Raw genomic sequence first — 20,964 nt, forward strand, 5'->3', positions numbered from 1 at the left:
ACAGAAGTAGATTGCCCCATCTTCCTTCCAAGGAGTGGCTGGTGGGTTTGAACTGCCAGCCTTCTGGTTAGCGGTCAAGTGCCTTAGGCACTATGCTACCAGAACTCATGCTCTCTCCACTAGCTCTTCCATTTTCTCTGGCACCCACTCTAATTAAGTGTCCCTGTTCCTGCCCTTCACTAAAATAGTTCTTCTCAGTGCCATCAGGGAGCTTCATAAACCAGAGGATCAATTCTCAGTAGACTCCTAAGTAGGGTGAGAGGTTAGTTCAGATCCTCTGAGAAGTAGATGCCAAGACACATACCATACACTTGAGGCTTTATTAATCTGTTCTAGCAGTCTGGTGGCACAGTGGTTAAAGCATTTGGCTGCTAACCAAACGTTCAGTTCAAACCCACCAGCTGCTCCACAAGAGAAAGATTAGGTAGTCTGCTTCTGAAGGATTTACAGCTTTGGAAACCCTATGTGGCTGTTCTTCTCTGTCTTATAGGGTCACTATGAGTCGGAATTGACTCAATGACAGTGGGTTTGGGTTTGGTTTAGCAATGATACTGCATCTGGCATAACAGCTGCATTTGTGACTACCATTTGGTTTAACTCATGGTACTCTACAATCTTTCATTAACCAGGATCCATCCAGTTTCTATGGAACCCAAATGGAGAAATTAATTGGCGATATGATAGAAATATGTGAGGTCTTTAATGCTGGCTTTAATTTCTGCCAACCCCCTGGGATGCAATATTGTTTTTGATTTACTATCTTAGACGAGGAAGGGGAAGGGTGGCAGTTTCAGAGGTTTCCACTTGGCCTTCCATACTATCGTATCTTTTATCTCATAGACAAATGAAGGTTAGTCCAATTACCATGTTTGTGAATCCCAGTTACACTGGGCTGTGGACTCAATGGACATATTTTAGGCTAGACTTTAGGCATTTAATACCTACTCCCATAAACTCTACTCTAGCAGGGGGTATTTTTGTTCTGTGGAGGACTCCTCTGCAGGCCAAGGATGATGCTTCAAATTTCTGGGTACCAATGTCAACTTAGACCCTGTGTCTAATAATCAGAAATGTATGGGAATTCCCCTTTCCCCAGTGTACAATTATTACTGGAGTAAATAATCCTAGTTCCCTTGGGGGAATGACTAGAATCATTACAGTATGCAGTTGTGGATTTGAAAATTGACTCAGATCTGCAAACTGAGCAAGAATCATGATTTTGATTGGAGTGGTCACCATCAGCCTCCTGCTTCTCCATTTTTGTTTTCTTCTGATTGTAGATATTAAGGACTGGCCATCCATCAATTTTGCCTTGGGAATATCAAGCTTTATTATCCACAACTCTATGGTCAAGCCTTTTTGAATGCTTCTCCAGCATCATGGTGATGGTGGCCCCTTGGCTTCTGGTGGTTATCTCTAGCCCTTTGGCCTCTATATTACTTCAGGGCTCCCATCATGCCCATGGCTGTCAATGAGCTGAGTTCTGTGACCACCCCTCCTGCCATCATCCTTGGCCTGCAGAGGAGTCCTCCACAGAACAAAACTTCTTAGTGATGGTGGCACCTCTTTCACCAGTGCGTTCCTGGCAGCCTTGGTGAATGTGATATCCTCTGGTGGATCTTCTGGCCTCACATAATATGTTCATTCCAACATTCCCACTTCCCTCAGACTTTTTGCTGCTTCCTTTACTATCCGACAGGGAAACTCAGCTTAGGCCTTAGCTTTCTACAGGCTTCCAAGGCCACCCTAGCAGCAAGTTTCCCCCATTTCCTTGGATCTTTGACAGGATATTAAATCTCATATCCCAAGAAAATGTCACCAAGTGAGTGAATTCTTGTTCATCCAGTCTTTCATTTCCACCTTTTAATTTGATCAACCCTGATTGAATCAAAATTCATATGCTAGCTAATTCTTGGAGCTTCTTTGGAATGTAATCTCTTTCCTTCTTTGTGAGAGTAAGCATATCTCCAGTCAAGTTATGCTGGGGTTTAATCTTGGTTCTCAAAGAGGCAGGCAGGAGAGGAGACAAGGGCAGCTCTGCAGAAGAGAAGCCTCAGCTCTTAGCTGGAGGGATGAAACATCTCTGCAAGCCCTGAGAGTCTGGAGGGTCTGAAGAACCCAAATCCTTGAGGCATCCACCCAGATGCCCCATCCTGTGTCTTAGGGTCTCAGGTTTTCTTAACCTGGGTCCTGACCTTAGCATAACAGTTCCCTTTGACTCGGCATTTAAAGTGTCTGGAACTCTACAACACTATCAAATGCTGAGTTTATTCCTCAGCTATATCTGTTCTCCTGCTGCATGATGTAAGGACTTCTTTTTAATCTACAAGAGAGACCCTCTGGCTCTCACACTTATACTTTAGTTATCTGTTGTTGTTAGTTGCTGTCAAGTCAACCTCTGACTCATGGAGACCCCATTCCATGCACAACAAAAGTAAAGGCTACCTGGTCCTGAGCCATCACTGTCTCCCTGATTGGCTGCTAATTACACTGTTGTGATCTGTACCATTTTCTTTTTTTTTTGTTTTTTTAAAGATTCATAGACTATTCATGGGCTGATATTTGGAATGAGATTGCCAGGCCTCTTTCGTTGTTGTTGTTGTTGTTGTTCCCTACCCTTAATTCCTCATTATCTCTCTGCAGAGAATAAATACAACATAATAACAATCAGCCAACTCTTCTGTTTTCATAGGCCTTATTCCCTCCATATTTCAGAATCCTGAGTATATTTGCAGGGGCTCTCTACTGGACATTTTCCTAGTTCCCCACCAATGAAATCTTGAGCATTTGGACAGCTGCCTTGTGCCTGGGACTATCTGTGCCTCATATGCCACTCAGAATGGTATCCTTTTAGCCACTTGGGTGGAGATTGAGCCAGACCAAAACCCCATCTTGCTATCTCTCTCCTTGGACCACTCCTGGTACTATATGTATAAGATAAGAGCCTCTGAGAACCAAACCCCAAGACAGATTATATCCAAAATATCTATATTATATCCAAAATATCAGTGAAAACCTTCAGAAGAAACATAAAATCAACCACATTTCATTACCGTCAGAGCTACCACCCTGGTCCAAACCATCATCATTTTCCTTGTGCATTGCAATAACTGGAGTCCCTGGATAGTTAATGTGCTTGGCTGCCAACTGAAAGGTTAGAGGTTTGAGCCCACCCAGAGGCACCTAGAAAGAAATGCCTGGCAGTCTAGTTTCAAAACCTCAGCCATTGAAAACTATGCTATGGAGCACAATTTTACTCTGATACACATGGGGTCCCCATGAGTCAAAATCAACAGCAACTGATTTATTGCAATAACCTTCTAACTGATTTTCTTGCTTCTGCCTTTCTGCCCTACCCCATGCAATCTATTTTCAAGACAATATCCAGAAAGAATCTTACAAAACTTAAATAAAATCCCCTCTGCTATGCTCCAATTTCCTCCCATCCCACTTAGAGAAAAAGCCAGAGTCCTGACAAGGCCCTCTGTGATCCGGCTTCCACTGCCGCTTTGCCCTCCCTCACTGCACTTAGCCTCCTCAGCCCTCTAGGTAATTCTTTCATATGCCCGTAGGCTTGCACCTCAGGGAGGACTTTTGAATTTAGGCAGGTCTTTTGAACTTACTTTTTTCCTTTGCTGCATAGTCATGTCACTCACCTTTATTTTTCTCTGTTAATTTTTGGTGAATAACACATTTTAACAAATGCCAGTTTTGTGTGTCATTGTTATGTGCCGTCAAGTCAGACTTGACTCATAGCAACCCCTCCTTGGGTTTCCGAGGCAGTATCACTACGGAAGTAGGATTGCCCAACCTTCCTTCCGAGGAGTGGCTGGTGGGTTTGAACTGCCAGCTTTCTGGTTAGCAGTCAAGTGCCTTAGGCACTATGCTACCAGAGCTCCTAAAGGAGACCAAGCTTCCCTGACCAGGAATCGAACCCGGGCCGTGGCGATGAGAGCACTGAATCCTAAGCACTAGACTACCAGGGAAGACATGCCAGTTTTAGCCTTTACAAATTTTTTCCCTCTTCATTATGAAATCCAATTTTTCCAAAATTAATGTGTTTTTCGATGTTTCCAGCCAACTGCACTTTAACAAAGGAGCTCTGGTGGCACAGTGGTTAAAGCATTCAGCTATTAAACAAAAGCTGCTTCATGGGAGAAAGATGAAGCAGTCTGCTTCCATAAAGATTTACAGCCTTGGAAACCAAATGGGGCAGTTCTACTCTGTCATATGGAGTTACTATGAGTTTAAATTCACTCAGTGACAATGAGTTTGGTTGTGGGTTTGTACTTTATCAGTTATTTTTTACCAGTGGGGGTCTCTATGAGTCAGAATTGACTCAATGGCAGTGGGTTTGCATTTTTTTTGGTATAACAAATTGGACATGTGAGGTTTTAGTCATTGTATATTTTATTTTGCATTAATTCTTTCTAACTGTATTACTCATATGAATTATAAAAGACTGTTGGTTAGCATTAATTTCTGAACTGGAATATGAAAATTTTATAGATTTTTCCCCTCATATTTTATAAATTCCATTTTGTCCACATTGTAATGTAAGTGTATTCTAATGCAAATCCATTTCTTTTTATACACTTCAGAGCCTTTTGTGTATTCAATAATAAACGTCCATGGCACTACTGGTGAAACCCCTGAGTCTATGGCTCCAAGTCACCCTTTGGGCCTGGAATTGAGCTCACTCCCATGGTTTCCAGCCAAACAATAGACAGGCATACCATTTTACACCAGGTAGATACACTCCTTAGAGAACAATCAATCATGGGAGATCAGAAGGGCAGTATTTGCACAGGCAGATAGCTCAGCAGGAATGCACAGGGAAGAAGGACACAAGGAAAAGGTAACCAGGGAGGAAATGGGAAGAGAGCTGTTACATCGTGGGGATTGCAGTCAACACCATAAAACAAAATATGTATGAACTGTTGTATGGAAAATGAATTTACTCTGTAAACTTTCACCCAAATCTCAATTTGAAGGGAAAAAAAAAAAGTCTGGCATTAGCTAAGCAAAGAGCCTCATTACAAGGAACAGACTCTGGCTGCTTTAACAGAAAAGCATTTATTAAAGGGGTATGAGAGTAGCTCACAAACTTCCTTGGAGGGTTTGAAAAGCAGACTCAGAATGGGAGTAATGACTAGAAGCAGACAGTTGAGCTGGACCAGTCTGGCTACTTCGGCTGCCACATGCACGAGGTTCCCAACTCACATTGATGATTTTACTGGGCCTGGACACTAGACGCCACCTCCAACATTACTGTCTCCAGTGGGCCAGGAACCAGACCACTGCAGTCTCTACCACCACTAAGGAAGACTCACTGTGGTCCCTGTTTTTACATTTCTGGCTTTCAACTAAAAGCCTGGAGTGTGTGTGTCTCGGTGGTGGAGGTCACGTGCCTGCCCTGCTGCTGCAAGAGATCCTGGGGGAGCACATGGAAAGTGGGCTTCTACCCGGACTTTAAAGGTAGAAGACTTCCACAACACAGGCAGAGGTATCATATGCTGAACTATCAAAGTAATAATAATAAATTCCCATTAGAGGGTCAGAAGGTCAGGAAAAAAGTATGCTGCTTTGTTCAGGAGAACATCTGATGTAGCAGAGTAGCTGCAATCTGGAAGCTATTCACCACAGAAGGAAGAGTCACATTCCCTGTGTTCCTCACCATACAGCCAATCACCTGGAACGTTTCTCAGTCAGTAGGCAAGTAAAAGATTAACTAGATGCACAAGCCTCTTCCACAACCCACTGCCACTGAATCGATATGGATTCCAACTCATACGACCCTATGAGACAGAGTAGAACTGTCCCAAAGTTTCCAAGGCTGTAGGGAAGCAAACTGCCTCATCTTTCTCCCAAAGATCACTTGGTGTGTTCAAATCACCTACCTTTTGTTTAGCAGCTGAATGCTTTAACAACTGCCCCACCAGAACTCCTTTCTTCCATAGCAGTATTTAGTAAATATATCAATAACATGTTCTTGCCCATAGCTAGCCAACATCCTATATGTTGCAACTGAGTAACACATGAAATGCTTTATTAGTGCTCCCATTAGAGCTTAGGAGGCTTTGAGGTTTAAATGGATAATTGCAAAAAAAATGTGCTGGTTTTAAGTCGGAATGTCTCTCTGAAGAATTTAAAAAATATTTCTTATTTAAGTATTTATTATTTTATGTGGTTGCCAAAAATCACATAGCTTGAATTAACATTGTATAATCACATATATTTATTATTAAGGATAATTTGATGCTAAATGCAAGTTTCAGTATTTTATCTATAAAACAGATTTGGCAAATAAAAACAATCTTGTGTATTAGTTAATTTCCATAATTGCACACAAGTCAGAGCGATTTGTATACAAACAAAAATCGTGGCATGCTAATAAACTGTAGGACTTAGAGATCTTGGTCCCATTTTCAGGGAATTGCAGTTGCTGTTTCAAGCCTATAGAAAGCAAAATATTTTAGAGTGTGTAGTGATTAAAGATAATGTTTTATTGTAGCAATAGCCTTCCAAATGATTTCTGTGCCATTGGTTGGTTGTTCCTCCTGTATGTGTAGAGATTAATATTATTATTATTATTTTGTCATTTTCTGCTTCCTTTGGGATAATGAGTAGTAAATTTTGCCCTGTAAGCATGCTTCTCATCCACTTCCTTTAGAGCCCTGAATATACTTCTGTCTCTAACCAACTGGGCGAGATGTTTGTGTGACTACCCAGACTAATGCATGGGCAATGGCCTAAGGGAACTTAAGGTAAATGAGAGCAGTGTTTCCCTTTCAGACTAGTGGGTCTTCTTAAACTTTCCAAATGCTTAGTGGCTCACCTCAGACTTCTACTGAAAGTTAGGAAGTTTGTGGATTGTCATAATGGAAATGAAATGAATTTCCGAACCAAGATTAGAATTCTAGAACTTCCCAGGGTTAATTTGGAGTCACAGACCACCATAACATCTATCATTCTTCTAGGATTTTTGTTCAGTGACTAGGTAATGAGAATGTTGATTTCAACTCTGTATTTCCCAAACAGCGAAATTAATCAGACCCGTCTCTATCTCCACTGTGAGTGAGACAGGCATAGTTCAGGCCTCCAGGCTTGCCAGAAGGGCAGCAAGCCACTTGTTTTTCTTGGCAGTTATCTTTGTCTGCATGTGGTTCCTTCTCTTCTTTCCTCAGACCACAAGATTCAGATTCCTGGGAGCCTAGAGGACCCTCTGAATTTTGTTCACCTTGGCTGCATTCCGGAGCTAGTACCATATAGTTTAAACCTTCTTGGTTTTTGGTTTCTATTAGAGCAATTGGTGTGACGCCATCTGAATTCAAACAAATCATATTATCATCTTCATCTGTGAAAAAATATAAAGGTTATTCTAGCATCTATTTTGATTCCTATATATTTAGTATACAGGCTATATGACAATTCATAACAACACAACACTATACTATGTTCAACATACAATTATGAGAAGTGCTAAGTGCTGAGATACAAAGCTAAAAAGGACATGCTCCCTGTCCTTGAGGCTACTGAGATGTAGGAGGAAGGACATACATAAGCAGATATATTACAGTAGAGAGTACTAAGTGTTGTAATGGAGTATATAGCACAGAGGTGACTAACTGTCTTAGCAGGTAGAACAGGCAGTGGTTTATGATAGGAATTAAGTGGCTTCAAGATGGCCTTTTTTGTCTAAGATATTTGCCCTTTCATCCTGCCATACCAGCTGAAATATCTACTGTCAAATATGTCTTTCTTTAGATTAAGCAATTTAGTCACTTATTAAGATAATATTTATTGAATGCCTACCACATGTCAGGCCCTGTTCCAGGTATTGTTGAGACAGAATGACAAAACAAGGTTGCTGCTCTTTGGAGTTTACATTCTAACAGGGATAAAGACAATAACCGAGGAAACACTAAACATCTGTCAGGTAGTGATAAGCTCTGTGGAGGAGAATTAGGCAGAGTAAAGGGTGAAAGAGGAGACCTGGTGATGCACCGGTTAAATAAAGTTGGTGGTTCAAATTCAGCAGCAGCTCTGAGGGGGAAGGATGCGGCAGTCTGTTCTGGTAAAGGTTACAGCCTTGGAAACCTTATAGGGCAGCTCTTTTCTGTCATGTAGGGTCACTATCAGTCAGCATCCCAATGGCAGTGGGTTTGGTTTGGGTTTGATAAGTAGGTACTGATATTACTTCCAATTTACAGGTGAAGAAATTGAGGCACAGAGGAGTTAAGTAGTTTGCCCAACATCACACAGCTGGAATTTAAACCCAGACTACCTGGCTCAAGGCTGTTTTGCATATTCATCCCCCTCAAGTGGAAGGAAGGAGTGGAGGTGTTGTGTGAGGGCAGTGTGCCCTGCAGGAGTCCTTGGGAAACATAGACTCTGGACACACATGTGCAGTGGAGGTCAAAGCAGGGAAACAGGCGGCCAGAGGGTAATTGGCCTTCCCCAATTATGCTGATATTATTTTGTTTTTATCTGCTTAAAAGGCTGATCTTTTCACCCAAGAGAGTACAAAATTCTTGTTGAAGCCTAATAGTACAGCTTCCTAAATATTTCATATCGTTCAAGGGAATCAAACAGATAAGTTTAATATTCTGTGAGACTTGTTTAAGTGTTGTATAGTCTCTGGGTGTTACTACCTGGATGAAAAAAATGTATGATTACAAGTCCTACTGCCCTTCCAACTTTATATCATTATAAACTTTAAATCAGAAACACTTCAGGAGATGCATGCTGTTTCTTTCCTGTCTCCTGATCACCCTTCTAGCATCAGAGGTCCACATGTGCCCCAGTTGGGGAGGAGGGAGGACCACTGGGTGGCCTCTCTTCCGCACCTAGCACTGATATACACCCAGGTTTGGTTTATTTGGAATCAAGTCCTGGGTGGTACAAATGGTTAACAGGCTCACTGCTAACCAAAAGTTTAGGGTTCTAGTCCCCCCAAAGGCACCTTGCAAAAAAGATCTGGCAGTCTACTTCTGAAGAAAATCAGCCAGTGAAAATCCTATAGGGCACAGTTCTACTGTGATTCCCATAGATCACGGTGACTCAGAATCTGCTTGCCAGCAACTGTTTTTGTTCTTTCAATTGGGAAAACAAAATAATTCCAAAGAATAATAGAAGCAACATCATACCTACTTTTTTCCAATGGAATTTAAACCTAAACTATGAAGCTTGTTTTCTTAAAAAACCAAAACCAAACCAGTGGCTGTTGAGTCTATTCAGACTCATAGTGACCCCGTGTGTGTCACAGTGGAGCTGTGCTTCGTCAGGTCTGCAATGGCTCATTTTTCCCAAGTGGCTCACCTGACCTTTCTTCTGAGGCGCCTGTGAGTAGACTTGAACTGCCCACAACGTTTTGGTTAACTTTTTTTCGCACCACCCAGAGACTCTGTTTTATTATAAAAGCATATGAACTACCCTCCCTGCTCTTGTGTTGTTAGGTGTTATTTCTTATGCAAATTCACCCACATTGCTGGAGAACAAGATGGCTGAGCAACAGGCTCCCAGGCTGTGCAGCACCATCTCATTATTATAGCATATTTCAAACAACAGAACAGTCTGATTGTGTTGTAAAATATCTCCCTCATAGAAATAACTATCAGCTGCCAAGTCTGGTTAGTGCCTAAGTGCTGAACACCTGTATTATCAGTATATACTAATTGGCACTCATAAGAATAATTTGCTGTATATAGTAATGACAAAGAAATAGTTTTAAAATTTTAGGAAGATATAAGATATTTAATTTTAACTATTCCATTGGCCTAGATTATTGAGGAAATTAAGATTTTCTTAAAAGGCCGAAGGAAACTAAGACTCTCAACAAAAACTTAAATCCACGATATAAGACTAGCTACTCATATCATCAACTGCTTCACTGCAATAGCTTTCATCCATTATAAAGCATATTGGGAAACTTCTTATGGAAAAATGAATTTGTTTTATTACTTTTTGCCATTGTTGAGCAGTTTGAAAAATAATATTTTATATGAGACAAATTTATTCTGAAAATTCTAGAGCTGTCTGTCAAAGAAAAATCATTAGCTAAGTATTTCACTGGTTCATAATACTTAGAGCAGTATTTAGTAATTTGAACCTGCTAGCTTTCAGCAATTAGTACATCTTCTTGTTGCATAAAGAGCTTGCAGAATCAGTGGTGGTGGCGGTGGCAGTAGTGTGTGTGTGCGCGCGCATGTGTGCGTGCATGCGCATATTGTGATTTTGTTTATTTTTCTTCAAAAACTATTTAATAGAAAGCCTGCCGGTCACACCTTACAGCAGATATCCTGAACAAAGCATGCCCTCAACAACCCTCTGTTTAAGAGGGAAATATTAAAATCAAGCCTTCCAAGTAAGACTGGGTATTTACAGACGAGACATATACCGGCTGACTGGCTATGTTTAGAACAGCAGTGGAGCATTTAGATTTGTTTCCTGTCAAACTCTCCGGGACTGATGAGGTGATGTTTACACAAATGTGTGGATGAAGTCACTGGGATATTTTTACTAGATGCCCAGATATGTTACTAATCTTGCTCTATCCCTTCTTCGTTCCATTAGGTCAGTAGGACCATAGGATAGGCATGGCATTTTCGCTCCCTGTAATAGTAATATCCTCTATTTAAATTTAAAAAGAAAATTTCTTCCAATAGTTTTCTTATCTCCTTATACATTTCTAGCAGTGACAATGAAGATAGACATCTTATTGCCTTGTTAAATATGCTACTGATGATTGAACACATTCTCTTATTTAAAAAGTGATTAAGTTTAGGTTTGCTTTGAAGGGACTAGTCCACTATTTCTCTGTTCTTCAAATAGCAACTGCCTTTCCTTCTGTTTCTTCTGTCCTCCTTGCCACCTTTGTTCAGCCACAATCTTAAATATCATTTTTTTAGTGCTTTCTAAATTTTTTCCATTCCTTATCTCCAGGACTTACATTTGTTATTGTAAATCACAGAATGATGGTTTCTCTTTTTATTAAAACTACACTGTCATGGCACAGAATTGCTTGTTTCTGTTTAAATGATTGTAGATTGGAGTCTGGTGAGACCCCCAGTGCTACATTCTGGGCCTGGCATACATTCTGGGCCTGGAATAAAACTCACTCCCAGCGGCTAGCTCTCAGCGCAATAGTTAACAAGACGTACATGCAGACTACTCAACCCAGGGTGGCGCACCCACATACTCTGTGGAAATATATCCCTTGGAGCAATAGACCACAGGGTACCAGAGGGGCAACATTCACACAGAGGAAATGCAGGACAAACAGGAGTGCATAAATATGAGGGGCACAGGGGGAAGTTTACTGGGCAGAGAGGGGAGGGGACTGGCCATGGTAAATGGGGAATGAAACTAAATGTACATGTAATGTTGAATGCAAACAAACTTTAAAATAAATACATAAAAATGATTGTAGTTTAATGATATCCCGTTAAACCCTTCCTGCAACATTATTTTGCATATTTATGTCTGCTTTTCTATTTTTATGAATATTACTCAGTATTTTAATTATGTCTATCAGTAACTTGTCTACTAACTAAATTTGGTATAACTAGGAAAAAATCAGTACATCTTTTCTGGAAGGCTTATAAGTAATACTTTCTTTCACTGTAACTAGCTGGGTGGCACCTTCTCAGTAGCATAACTGGGGCTAGTGTGTGGGCAGGTTGCTTCCTACAGCCACAGTCCTCTTAAGGCTGAGAGTTCAGGTTCTAGGAAGAACCAGACTCCAGACCCTCCTCAGCAGTAGGACCATGTGCAAGTTGCTCAACTCCAGTTTTCTCATCTATAAAGTGGAGATACTAATATTATCCACTTCAGAGTGTTGTTGTAAAGATTTAATAAGTTAAGCAATATAGGATGATGGGTGATAGATAACTAAAGTGCTATTGTTGCTGTTAAAAACCACAAAAAGAGTTCCGTTCTGCATATTTAGCATAAGTCTTATTTGTTACAAACCTCAGCCTCACAGATGAACTAGTAATAAACAAAAACCAAACCAAACTCACTGCTGTAGAGTTGGATCCAACTCATAGCGACCCATCCTTGGGTTTCTGAGGAGGTATCACTACGGAAGTAGATTGCCCAACCTTCCTTCTGAGGAGTGGCTGGAGGGTTTGAACCGTCAGCCTTCTGGTTAGCAGTCAAATGCCTTAGGCACTACGCTACCAGAGCACCCAAACTAGTAATGCAACATGGTAAAAAGTTTTCTCAGGGGTCCGTAGAGGCTTCTGGTGGAGGCTACTGGAGAGTTAAGCTTTCAGGCTTATTATTAACGCCCATTATGGCATCTCTATGGTTTTTATAAAGTGTCTGTGCACATTAGAAGGAAAGGATTCCATGAGCAAAGAGGTGAATTTTAAAATACAAGTCAACTTTAAAGTCCTTGCATCCCACTGGAACACTTCACCTCTCTGCAGCATTTGACACTCCCTCTTTCATGGCCTCTCTGCTGCCTTGGGTTTCCATGACAATACTTCTTTATGGATTTCCTCTTCATTTTCTGGCTTCTCTCTTAGTTTCCACCATCTTTTTTTGCCAGTCCTTCATATGCTGATGTTCCTTGGGGTTCCGTGTACTGCTTCTATTCTACATCTATACTCTAATAGAATCATCTCCCCTACACCTTTGGCTCCACCTACCTATGTTTACAGACTAGACCTTTCTGCTGAGCTTGAACTGATATCTCAGCTGTGTCCTAGCTCCTCCATCCTGTCGCCAGGTCAAACCAAACATGTGCAAAACTATTCCTCCTCCATGCTCCCCATCTTTGGGAATACTACTGCTTTCCACCTAGTTCCTCAAATCACTGGGGTTCAAAATTGTCTGTCTCCTCTCTCTTCCTTGCCAGGTTGGATTTCTGGTGGGGCAATGGTAAACACTTGGCTACTAACTGAAAGTTAGGAAGCTTGTACCTACAAGCTACTCTTCAGAAGAAAAGACCTGGCAATCTGCTCCCATAAAGATTACAGCCTAGGGAAATCTATGGGGCAGTTCTAGTCTGTCATATAGGGTCACTATGAGTCAGAATTGACTTGATGGCACATACCACCACCACACCTGTTACCATTTATTAATCCAGTTTTCATTAATTTTCATCTCGTATTTTGATTAGCATGAATAATATCCCTCTAATTTCATTGTTTGCCATTTCCCACTCTCATGTTCAATAAACTAGTTACAGTTGTATAAACACCTCATTTTCTAAAAGTTTTTGTTTTTCTACATACTTCTCCTTCTATTCTGAAATACTACTTTCCCCACCTCCTTGCAGACCTTAGCTTACAAGTCATTCCTCAGGGTGTCTTTTCTCAACTCTCCCTCTGCCACCTTTCCTCTGGGCTCCCACAGAGCATGGATTCTCTCTCAAGGACAATGTAGAATGCTTGTACGCCCAGCTTCCAGCAGAAAATATAGTATAAAATCATCTCCTCTTCAAATCTTTAAAAATAAGCTCATTTGTAAGAATGATGAGAATGTCCAAAAATCTACAGTCCATCCACTTTTCTAGATTTTTTATCTCTAAATCCAACCATATGTAAGCATTTCTTTAAATGGTTATATATGCAAATAAAATGTCTCTAAGTATATAACTGAATTGCTAACTGTGGCTAGCACTGTGAAGTTAGGTAAGGAGACTTGTATCCGGCTTAGATAATTTAATATATTTTTTTATAGTAAACAAATAATTTTATAACAGATCTCTAAAACATCGGTATAGTTATAAAAAAAAATACAACAAGAACAGTTACTGAGATCAATTACTAGAAAAGTAATAAGGAAAAATGGAAAAGAATCAGGAGTCACTTTTATGGTTGATGTAATACACCATCAAGACCCTTTTTAAATCTTTAAAAAAGATAATGATTATGCATAATTTTGTAAGATTTACAAAAGTAATATTCATGAATAACTTTGTATATGAGTCTTATCAGTCAAGTGTTGCTTTCTAAAAATAAGAGCAGTGGATTTAGTAAGAAAAGCATACTTTCAGTGTCAGGTAAGCAAAAATATGTTCTGCTTGCCTTTCAGATAACTACACTTTCAATGCAACTCAATTATTGCTGTTTATCTATTTTAAGAATGAAAGGTTTCATTTTACATATTGGCAAACCTCACTGAACAGTGGTTCCTTTAAAGTTTCCATACATGAGGTTATGACAAATAAGAACCAGGCCAGGCAGAGCAGATTCAAATGGCTTGAGCAAGACAGTATTATTCAATAGCGGACTGGTGACACTGATTTTTCCTATGAGTAGAGATAAACTCCATGACAAGGACAACTTTCCAAATCACCAGCAGAAACAGAGCTCACTGCTGAACTTTGCATACAAAATTAAATCACCTACCTATAGTTTCTTAATGGAAGGAATATTCTCATCTGTTTTTTTCTTGAAAGCAGACAAATGGGATACATATTCATTTCAGGTGCCTGACACTACACCTTACCCAAAAGTCAATAAATATTTGTTGAAATAATGACAGTTTTCAATATATCCTCCAGAGAATTTACATTAAGTAAATGTTTAGAAAATGAAGACTTACTAGTAAGTGGAATGGCGTAAGTGTTTATTTTTTCTTATCCGACAGGCAAGTACATTGTATCTACCTACCTGTTGCCATTGAGTTGATCTCAACTCACAGTGACCCTATTTGTGTCAGAGTAGAGCTGTACTCCATGGGGTTTTCAATGGCTGACTATTTTCAGAAGTAGCCAGGCATGTCTTCTGAAGTGACTTTGGGTAGACTTGAACCTCAAACCTTTTGGTAGCAAGTATGTTAACCATTTGCACTACCAAGGAGCTCCGAGTATACTGTATAAAACCGTCCAAAAGGATGGAATTGCTGTAATACTTATAACTCCAAAGTGCTCAGTGACTGACACTCTTGGAACCACCTCAGTGATAAGAAGGTCAAACCAATGTAAGATTATTAATGAGGCCTATTCTGCGGAGAGCTAATTATGGTGCATGTCCAAGGAAAGTACAGCCCTTTCCACTCTGTCACTGTACTGTTCACGTGAAAGGAGTCATGTTCTCAGAGTCTTATGCCCAATCGTATGTACAGTCAGAAACACAGCAGATGAGGTAAGTAAACATTCATCCCTGAGCTTCCTTTTTTCCCCCTGCTGTCAAACAAATGCAGCACTCAAGGTAAAGGGCTTACTGTAGGCTACAGTAGAGAGAAGACTCCATGATAGCTAGCACTCAACAATCTTACAATCAATCAATGCAAAGACCAAGAGGCCTAAATTCTAAGAGATTCTAGATCATGATCCATCTTTCTAGGGTCATTTCTAAGCAAGAATTTCTGCATTTGAATTGTCAAACAAAGGGCCCTGCAAAGTTTTAATAAATGGGAAGGATTTCTAGAGGAGCTGGAGAGGATCATTTTAAAATTTACTTTCTGCAGACAATTAGGCAAACATTTGGTAAATCTGATTCTGGGAATGAAATAGGTGATGACTATGTTTTAACTCTGCTTTGTATTCCTCCTTGAACTAAAGGCTTAATCTACCCATCACAGTACAATGGTTCCATAAGTTACTGTTTTAGTTGCCAAAATACTAAAGAGTAATGGAATCATACTAGACATTAGCAAGTGGGATGCAATCATCATAGCAAAATTACTCAGTAGTTAGAAGCAATTAATTAGAAATACAGCTGACCCTTGACAATATGGGTTTGAACTACAAAGGTCCACTTATACAAGGATTTTTTTTCAAGATACAGATCTTGGAGGAATTCAAGAGCTAATAGATACCACCACACCAGAGGAATTGGCAGAAGATGACTTGATGCAGATGAGTGCTTTCAAACAAGTGTCAGATGATGAGGAAGAAGATGTAGAAAAAGCAGTGCCAGAAAACAAATTGACAGTAGACAATCTGGAAGAAGTGTTCTGATTATTCAAGCCTGCTTTTGACTTCTTTTATGACATGGACCCTTCTATGTGATATAGGAAATGAAGCTAAAGAAAATGGTGGAAGAAGGATTAGTACAATATAGAAACATTCTTAGAGAAATGAAAAAGCAAAAATAAATAAATACAGAAATTATCATGTATTTCCATAAAGTTACACCAATTGTGCCAGCCTCCTACTGTTTACCTTCCACCGCCTCTACCTCTTCCATCTCTGCCATCCCTCCTTTACTTCCTCCTCCTCCTCATGGGTTTCCAAAGCTGTAAATCTTTACAGAAGTAGATTGCCTCATCTTTTTCCAGCAGAACAGCTAGCGGGTTTGAATTGCTGACTTTCTGGTTAGCAGCCAAATGCTAACCCACTATGCCACCAGAGCTTTCCTTCTCAGCCTTCTCAATGTGAAAAGGACAAGGATGAAGACCTTTATGATGACCCACTTCCCCTTAATGAATAGTAAATAGTCATTATGCCATATTGTTAATAAACTTATTTGTTGTATGTGCGTGTGAGTGCCTTCATGTGAAAATCTAATAACTGTATGGCAAGAGCTGTGTTAATTGACTGTTTATGTTATCTGTAAGACTTCCAGTCAACAGTAGGCTAACCAAAAACTGAACCAAACGCACTGCCATTGAGTTGACTCTGACTCATAGTGACCCCTCCTTGGGTTTCTGAGAAGGTGTCTCTATGGAAGTAGATTGCTTTGTCTTCCTTCCAAGGAGTGGCTTGTGGATTTGAACCACCAGCCTTTTGGTTAGCAGTCAATAGTAGACTATTTGTAGTTAAATCTTTGGGGAGTCAAAATTTATATGTGGATTTCTAACTGTGCAGGGGTTGGTGCCCCTAAACCCCACATTGTTCAAAGGTCAACTGTATACATAGCAACATGAATGAATCTTAAAAACCTAGTGCTTAATAAAAAAGAAAGAAAATTATTACATAACACATTGGCATACATGCATATAAAACAATACACATTCTGTGGGAAAATGTACAAATAAAAAAATAAATATTGAAGACATTAGAATTATTACCTGTGGGAGAGGGAAAAGGAAGTAAAACAGGAGAAAAATATGGGGATAAAGGAACTAAACAAACAAGAGAAAAGCCTTGTGTAGTTCAAAAAGGATAATGTACCATAAACTAAGAGCATATAATTAACTCAACTCTATAGCTGAGGTTCAAACTGGTATGGGGCTGGGGCTGGGAGCAGGACAGACCTCATGAAAATAGAGTCTAATGTGTAATTTTCCTCCTGACTATTTTATTTATTTATTTTAGATTTTTTATTGTGATTTGGGTGCAGATTTACAAAGCATATTCATTTTATACTCAACAGCTCACACACATTTTGTTTCATGGCACCAATTACAATCCCCACAATGGAACAGCTCTCCCCACTCCTTCCTGTGGTTACCCCTGCCCTGTGTCCTTTTTACCTACCTATTCCTGTCTGTCTAGTTTTCCTCCTATGCAAATGCTCCCTTCTGCTCTCTCATGGTTGACTGTTCTAAGGAGTGCACCTCTCTGGGGTAGGTGTCCAGAAATAGCAAGGTGCCTTGCTGCTTTGGCTGAGAGCAAACCCATGGGAGTGAGTCCAGTTCCAGGCTGGAAGGGTAACCTGGGAATATAAACTTCAGGGTTCCACCAGTCTCTAACCAACCAGTAATTCTGGTGATTTTTATGTTTTTGAATTTTGTTCCACATTTTTCCTCCTACTCTATCCAGGACTCCAATTTTGATCCCTTTCCAAATGGTTGTATTGGTAGCTGGACACCATCTAGTTCTTCTGGTCTCAGGGTTGTGTAGTCTGAAGTTCCCATGGTCCATTAATCTCTCAGACTAATTGTTTTTATGGCTTTGATTTTCTTTACTCTTCTTTGCTCTGGACAAGGAGAGACCAATAGCTGCATCTCAAATGGCTGCTTGTAAGCTTTTAACACTTCATTCACTAGTCACCAAAGTAGGATGTAGAACAATGTTTTTGTGCACTGTGTTTTGCCAGTTGAGCTTGATGTCCCCTGAGACTATGGTCCTGTGCCCACAGGCCCAGCAACACACTCCTTCAAGGTGCTGGATTGGGCTAAGAAACTATCCCAACCTTGTCCTTGTTAACTCTATAGTGTATATGGATATTTTTGTAGTACATATAAATGTGCATGTAGAGATACAGTCAGTCAAATCTATCTATGGTCTTAAAAAAATTCCTGTTTGTCTATCCACACCTGATCTTCACACCTGTCTGTGTGTATACACCAATAGTGTATTAGTTTTTGTTATTACTGATAATGCAGTATTCTGTGTTCAGTAGTATTTGCCTGCATCATCTACACCTTTTGTGCACTTCTCTCTGTACTGCTTTTCCCAGTTTTTATTATCCTGGACACAAACTTTGGTTATATTGTCTCCCCCACTTTATCTTTTTCTTTTTCTTTTCTTTCTTTTTTTTTTTTTGTAAAATCATCACATGTCTCTTAACCTACCTAGTAACTTTCCCTCTCCTAGACTTCCATCCCTGTTGTTGTTGTTATGTGCCGTCGAGTCGGCCCCAACTCATAGTGACCCCTCCTTGGGTTTCCGAGGCAGTATCACTACGGAAGTAGGATTGCCCAACCTTCCTTCCAAGGAGTGGCTGGTGGGTTTGAACTTCCAGCTGTCTGGTTAGCAGGCAAGTGTCTTAGCCACTATGCTACCCTAGTAACCAACAAAGTTGGTTAAATTTGGGAGTATTCCATCCTTTATTATATTCTAAAATAATTTGAGTAGGATAGGTGTCAGTATTTCTTTGAATGTTTGATAGAATTCTCTAGTGAAGCCACCTGGGCCAGGACTTTCTTCTCTTCTCTTTTTTTTTTTTTAATTATGATTTGGGTGAAAATTTACAGAGAAAATTCACTTTCCATACAGAAGTTCACCAGGACTTTCTTTTTATGGAGAGGTTTTCTTTTTTTTACTCCCCAGTTAGCATCCCCAACCCTAACCCACTCTTCTCCCCTCCCTTTCCAGTAAGCTGCTACCCCATGCCCCTCATAGTTATGCACTCCTAGTATGTCCTGCATTTCCTCCACATGAATGTTGCCCCTCTGGTGCCCCGTGGTTGATTGCTCCAACAGATGCATCTCCATAGAGTATGTGGGTGCATCACCCTGGGTTGAGTGGTCTGCATGTATGTCTTATTTAATATTGGGCTGAGAGCCTTTTATTTCAGGCCCGAAGTGTATCCCAGGGCCATATATTGGGGGTCCCACCAGACTCCATCTGACCAGTAATTCTGGTCATTGCTGTGTTTTTGGATTTTGTTCCACATTTTTCCTCCCACTCTATCCAGGATCTCCAGTTTTGATCTTTTCCCAAGTGGTTTACATTGGTAGCTGGGCACCATCTATTTCTTCTGGTCTCGAGGTCCATCATGTCCTAGGGCTGATTGCTTCCAAATGCCCTTGATTTTTTGCACTCTTCTTCATTTCTGATGATAGGAGAAAATACCATGGCTTGTTTCAGGTGCATCTTAGTCCTCAAAAACACATCTTTTCTCTTCAGCACTTGAAAGAGGTCCTTTACAGCCGATTTGGCCGGTGCTATATGTCATCTGATGTCCTGACTGCTGCTTCCATTGGCGTCAATTGTAGCACCTAGCGATGTGAAGTCTTTGACAATCTCAATCTTTTCTCCATTTATCATGATGCTGCTTGTAGGTCCAGTTGTGAGAACTTTTGTTTTCTTTATATTAAGGTGTAATCCATACTTCAGACTGTATTCTTCAGTCTTCTTCAGTAAGTCCTTCAAGTCATCCTCACTTTCAGCAAGCAAAGTTGTGTCATCAGTGTATCACAAGCTGTTAATGATTCTTCCTCCAATCCTGAGGAAGAATCATTCTTCTTCATATAGTCCAGCTTCTTGGATTATTTGCTCAGCATACAGATTGAATAAGTATGGTGAAAGGATACAGCCTTGACACACTCCTTTCTTGATTTTAAACCATGCAGTGTTCCCTTTTTCTGTTTGAATAATAGCCTCCTGATCTATGTACAGGTTCTTCATGAGTACAATCAAGTGTTCTGGAATTCCCATTCTTCTCAATGTTATCCACAATTTGTTATGATTCACACAATCAAATGCTTTTGTATAGTCAATAAAACACAAGTAAATACCTTTCTGGTATTCTTTACTTTGAGCCAAGATCCATCTGACATCAGCAATGATATCCCTCATTCCATGTCCTCTGGAAGTTCTCTGTCAATAAATATGCTGCTGCAACCGTTTTCAAATTATCTTCCTTAAGATTTTACTTGCATGCGATATTAATGATATTTTTCCATAATTTCCACATTCTGTGCGATCACCTTTCTTTGGAATGGGTACAAATATGGATCTCTTCCAGTCAGTTGGCCAGGTAGCTGTCTTCCAAATCTCTTGGCATAAGTGAATGAGTGTCTCCAGCGGGGCATCTATATGTTGAAACATCTCAATGGGTATTCTGTCAATTCCTGGAGCCTTATTCCTTGCCAATTCCCTCAGTATAGCTTCAGCCTCTTAATAATAGATATGAATTTATTGCTGTCATTCTTTTGTGTGTTTTTTTGTGTTGTGGTTTCTTTATTCCAAATATTTAGTGATCGAATTTTCTTTCCGTTTTCTTCATTGTTGTGGATTTTGTGTTATTAAATCCTTGTGATTTTATCATTTTCTTATTAAAAAAAAAACCCACACTCACTGCCATCGAGTTGATTCCGACTCATATTGACCCCCTTTGGGTTTCCAAGCTGGTAAATCTTTACAGAAGTAGATTGCCGAGTCTTTCTTCCATGCAGGTGGATTTGAACCACTAACCTTCTGGTTAGCAGTCAAATTCTGGTTACTCTGTAGTCAATTCTTGTACTCCTAAGCCTGGAATTGTTGTTGTTGTTGTTGTTAAGTGCTGTCGAGTTGTTTCCGACTCATAGCGACCCCATGCACAGCAGAACGAAACACTGCCCAATCCCGCGCCAGCCCCACAAGCCCTGCTATACTTGAGCCCATCATCGCAG

General features: G+C 40.2%; 1 protein-coding gene across 1 annotated transcript in view; it reads right to left on the reverse strand.

Annotated features, from left to right (window-relative positions):
- Nucleotides 1-7,046: 7,046 nt before the first annotated feature.
- ROS1 (ROS proto-oncogene 1, receptor tyrosine kinase) overlaps nt 7,047-20,964 on the reverse strand; it is a 199,255-nt gene continuing 185,337 nt past the window's right edge. Inside the window, exon 45 of the mRNA XM_042783027.1 lies at nt 7,047-7,357. Within this exon, the coding sequence (XP_042638961.1) occupies nt 7,047-7,357 (311 nt within the window). The remainder of the gene's footprint in view (nt 7,358-20,964) is intronic.

Source organism: Orycteropus afer, unplaced genomic scaffold (genome assembly GCF_000298275.1).
Source record: "Orycteropus afer afer isolate SDZICR_OR568_19922 unplaced genomic scaffold, OryAfe1.0 scaffold00596, whole genome shotgun sequence".
Taxonomy (NCBI): Eukaryota; Metazoa; Chordata; class Mammalia; order Tubulidentata; family Orycteropodidae; genus Orycteropus; species Orycteropus afer.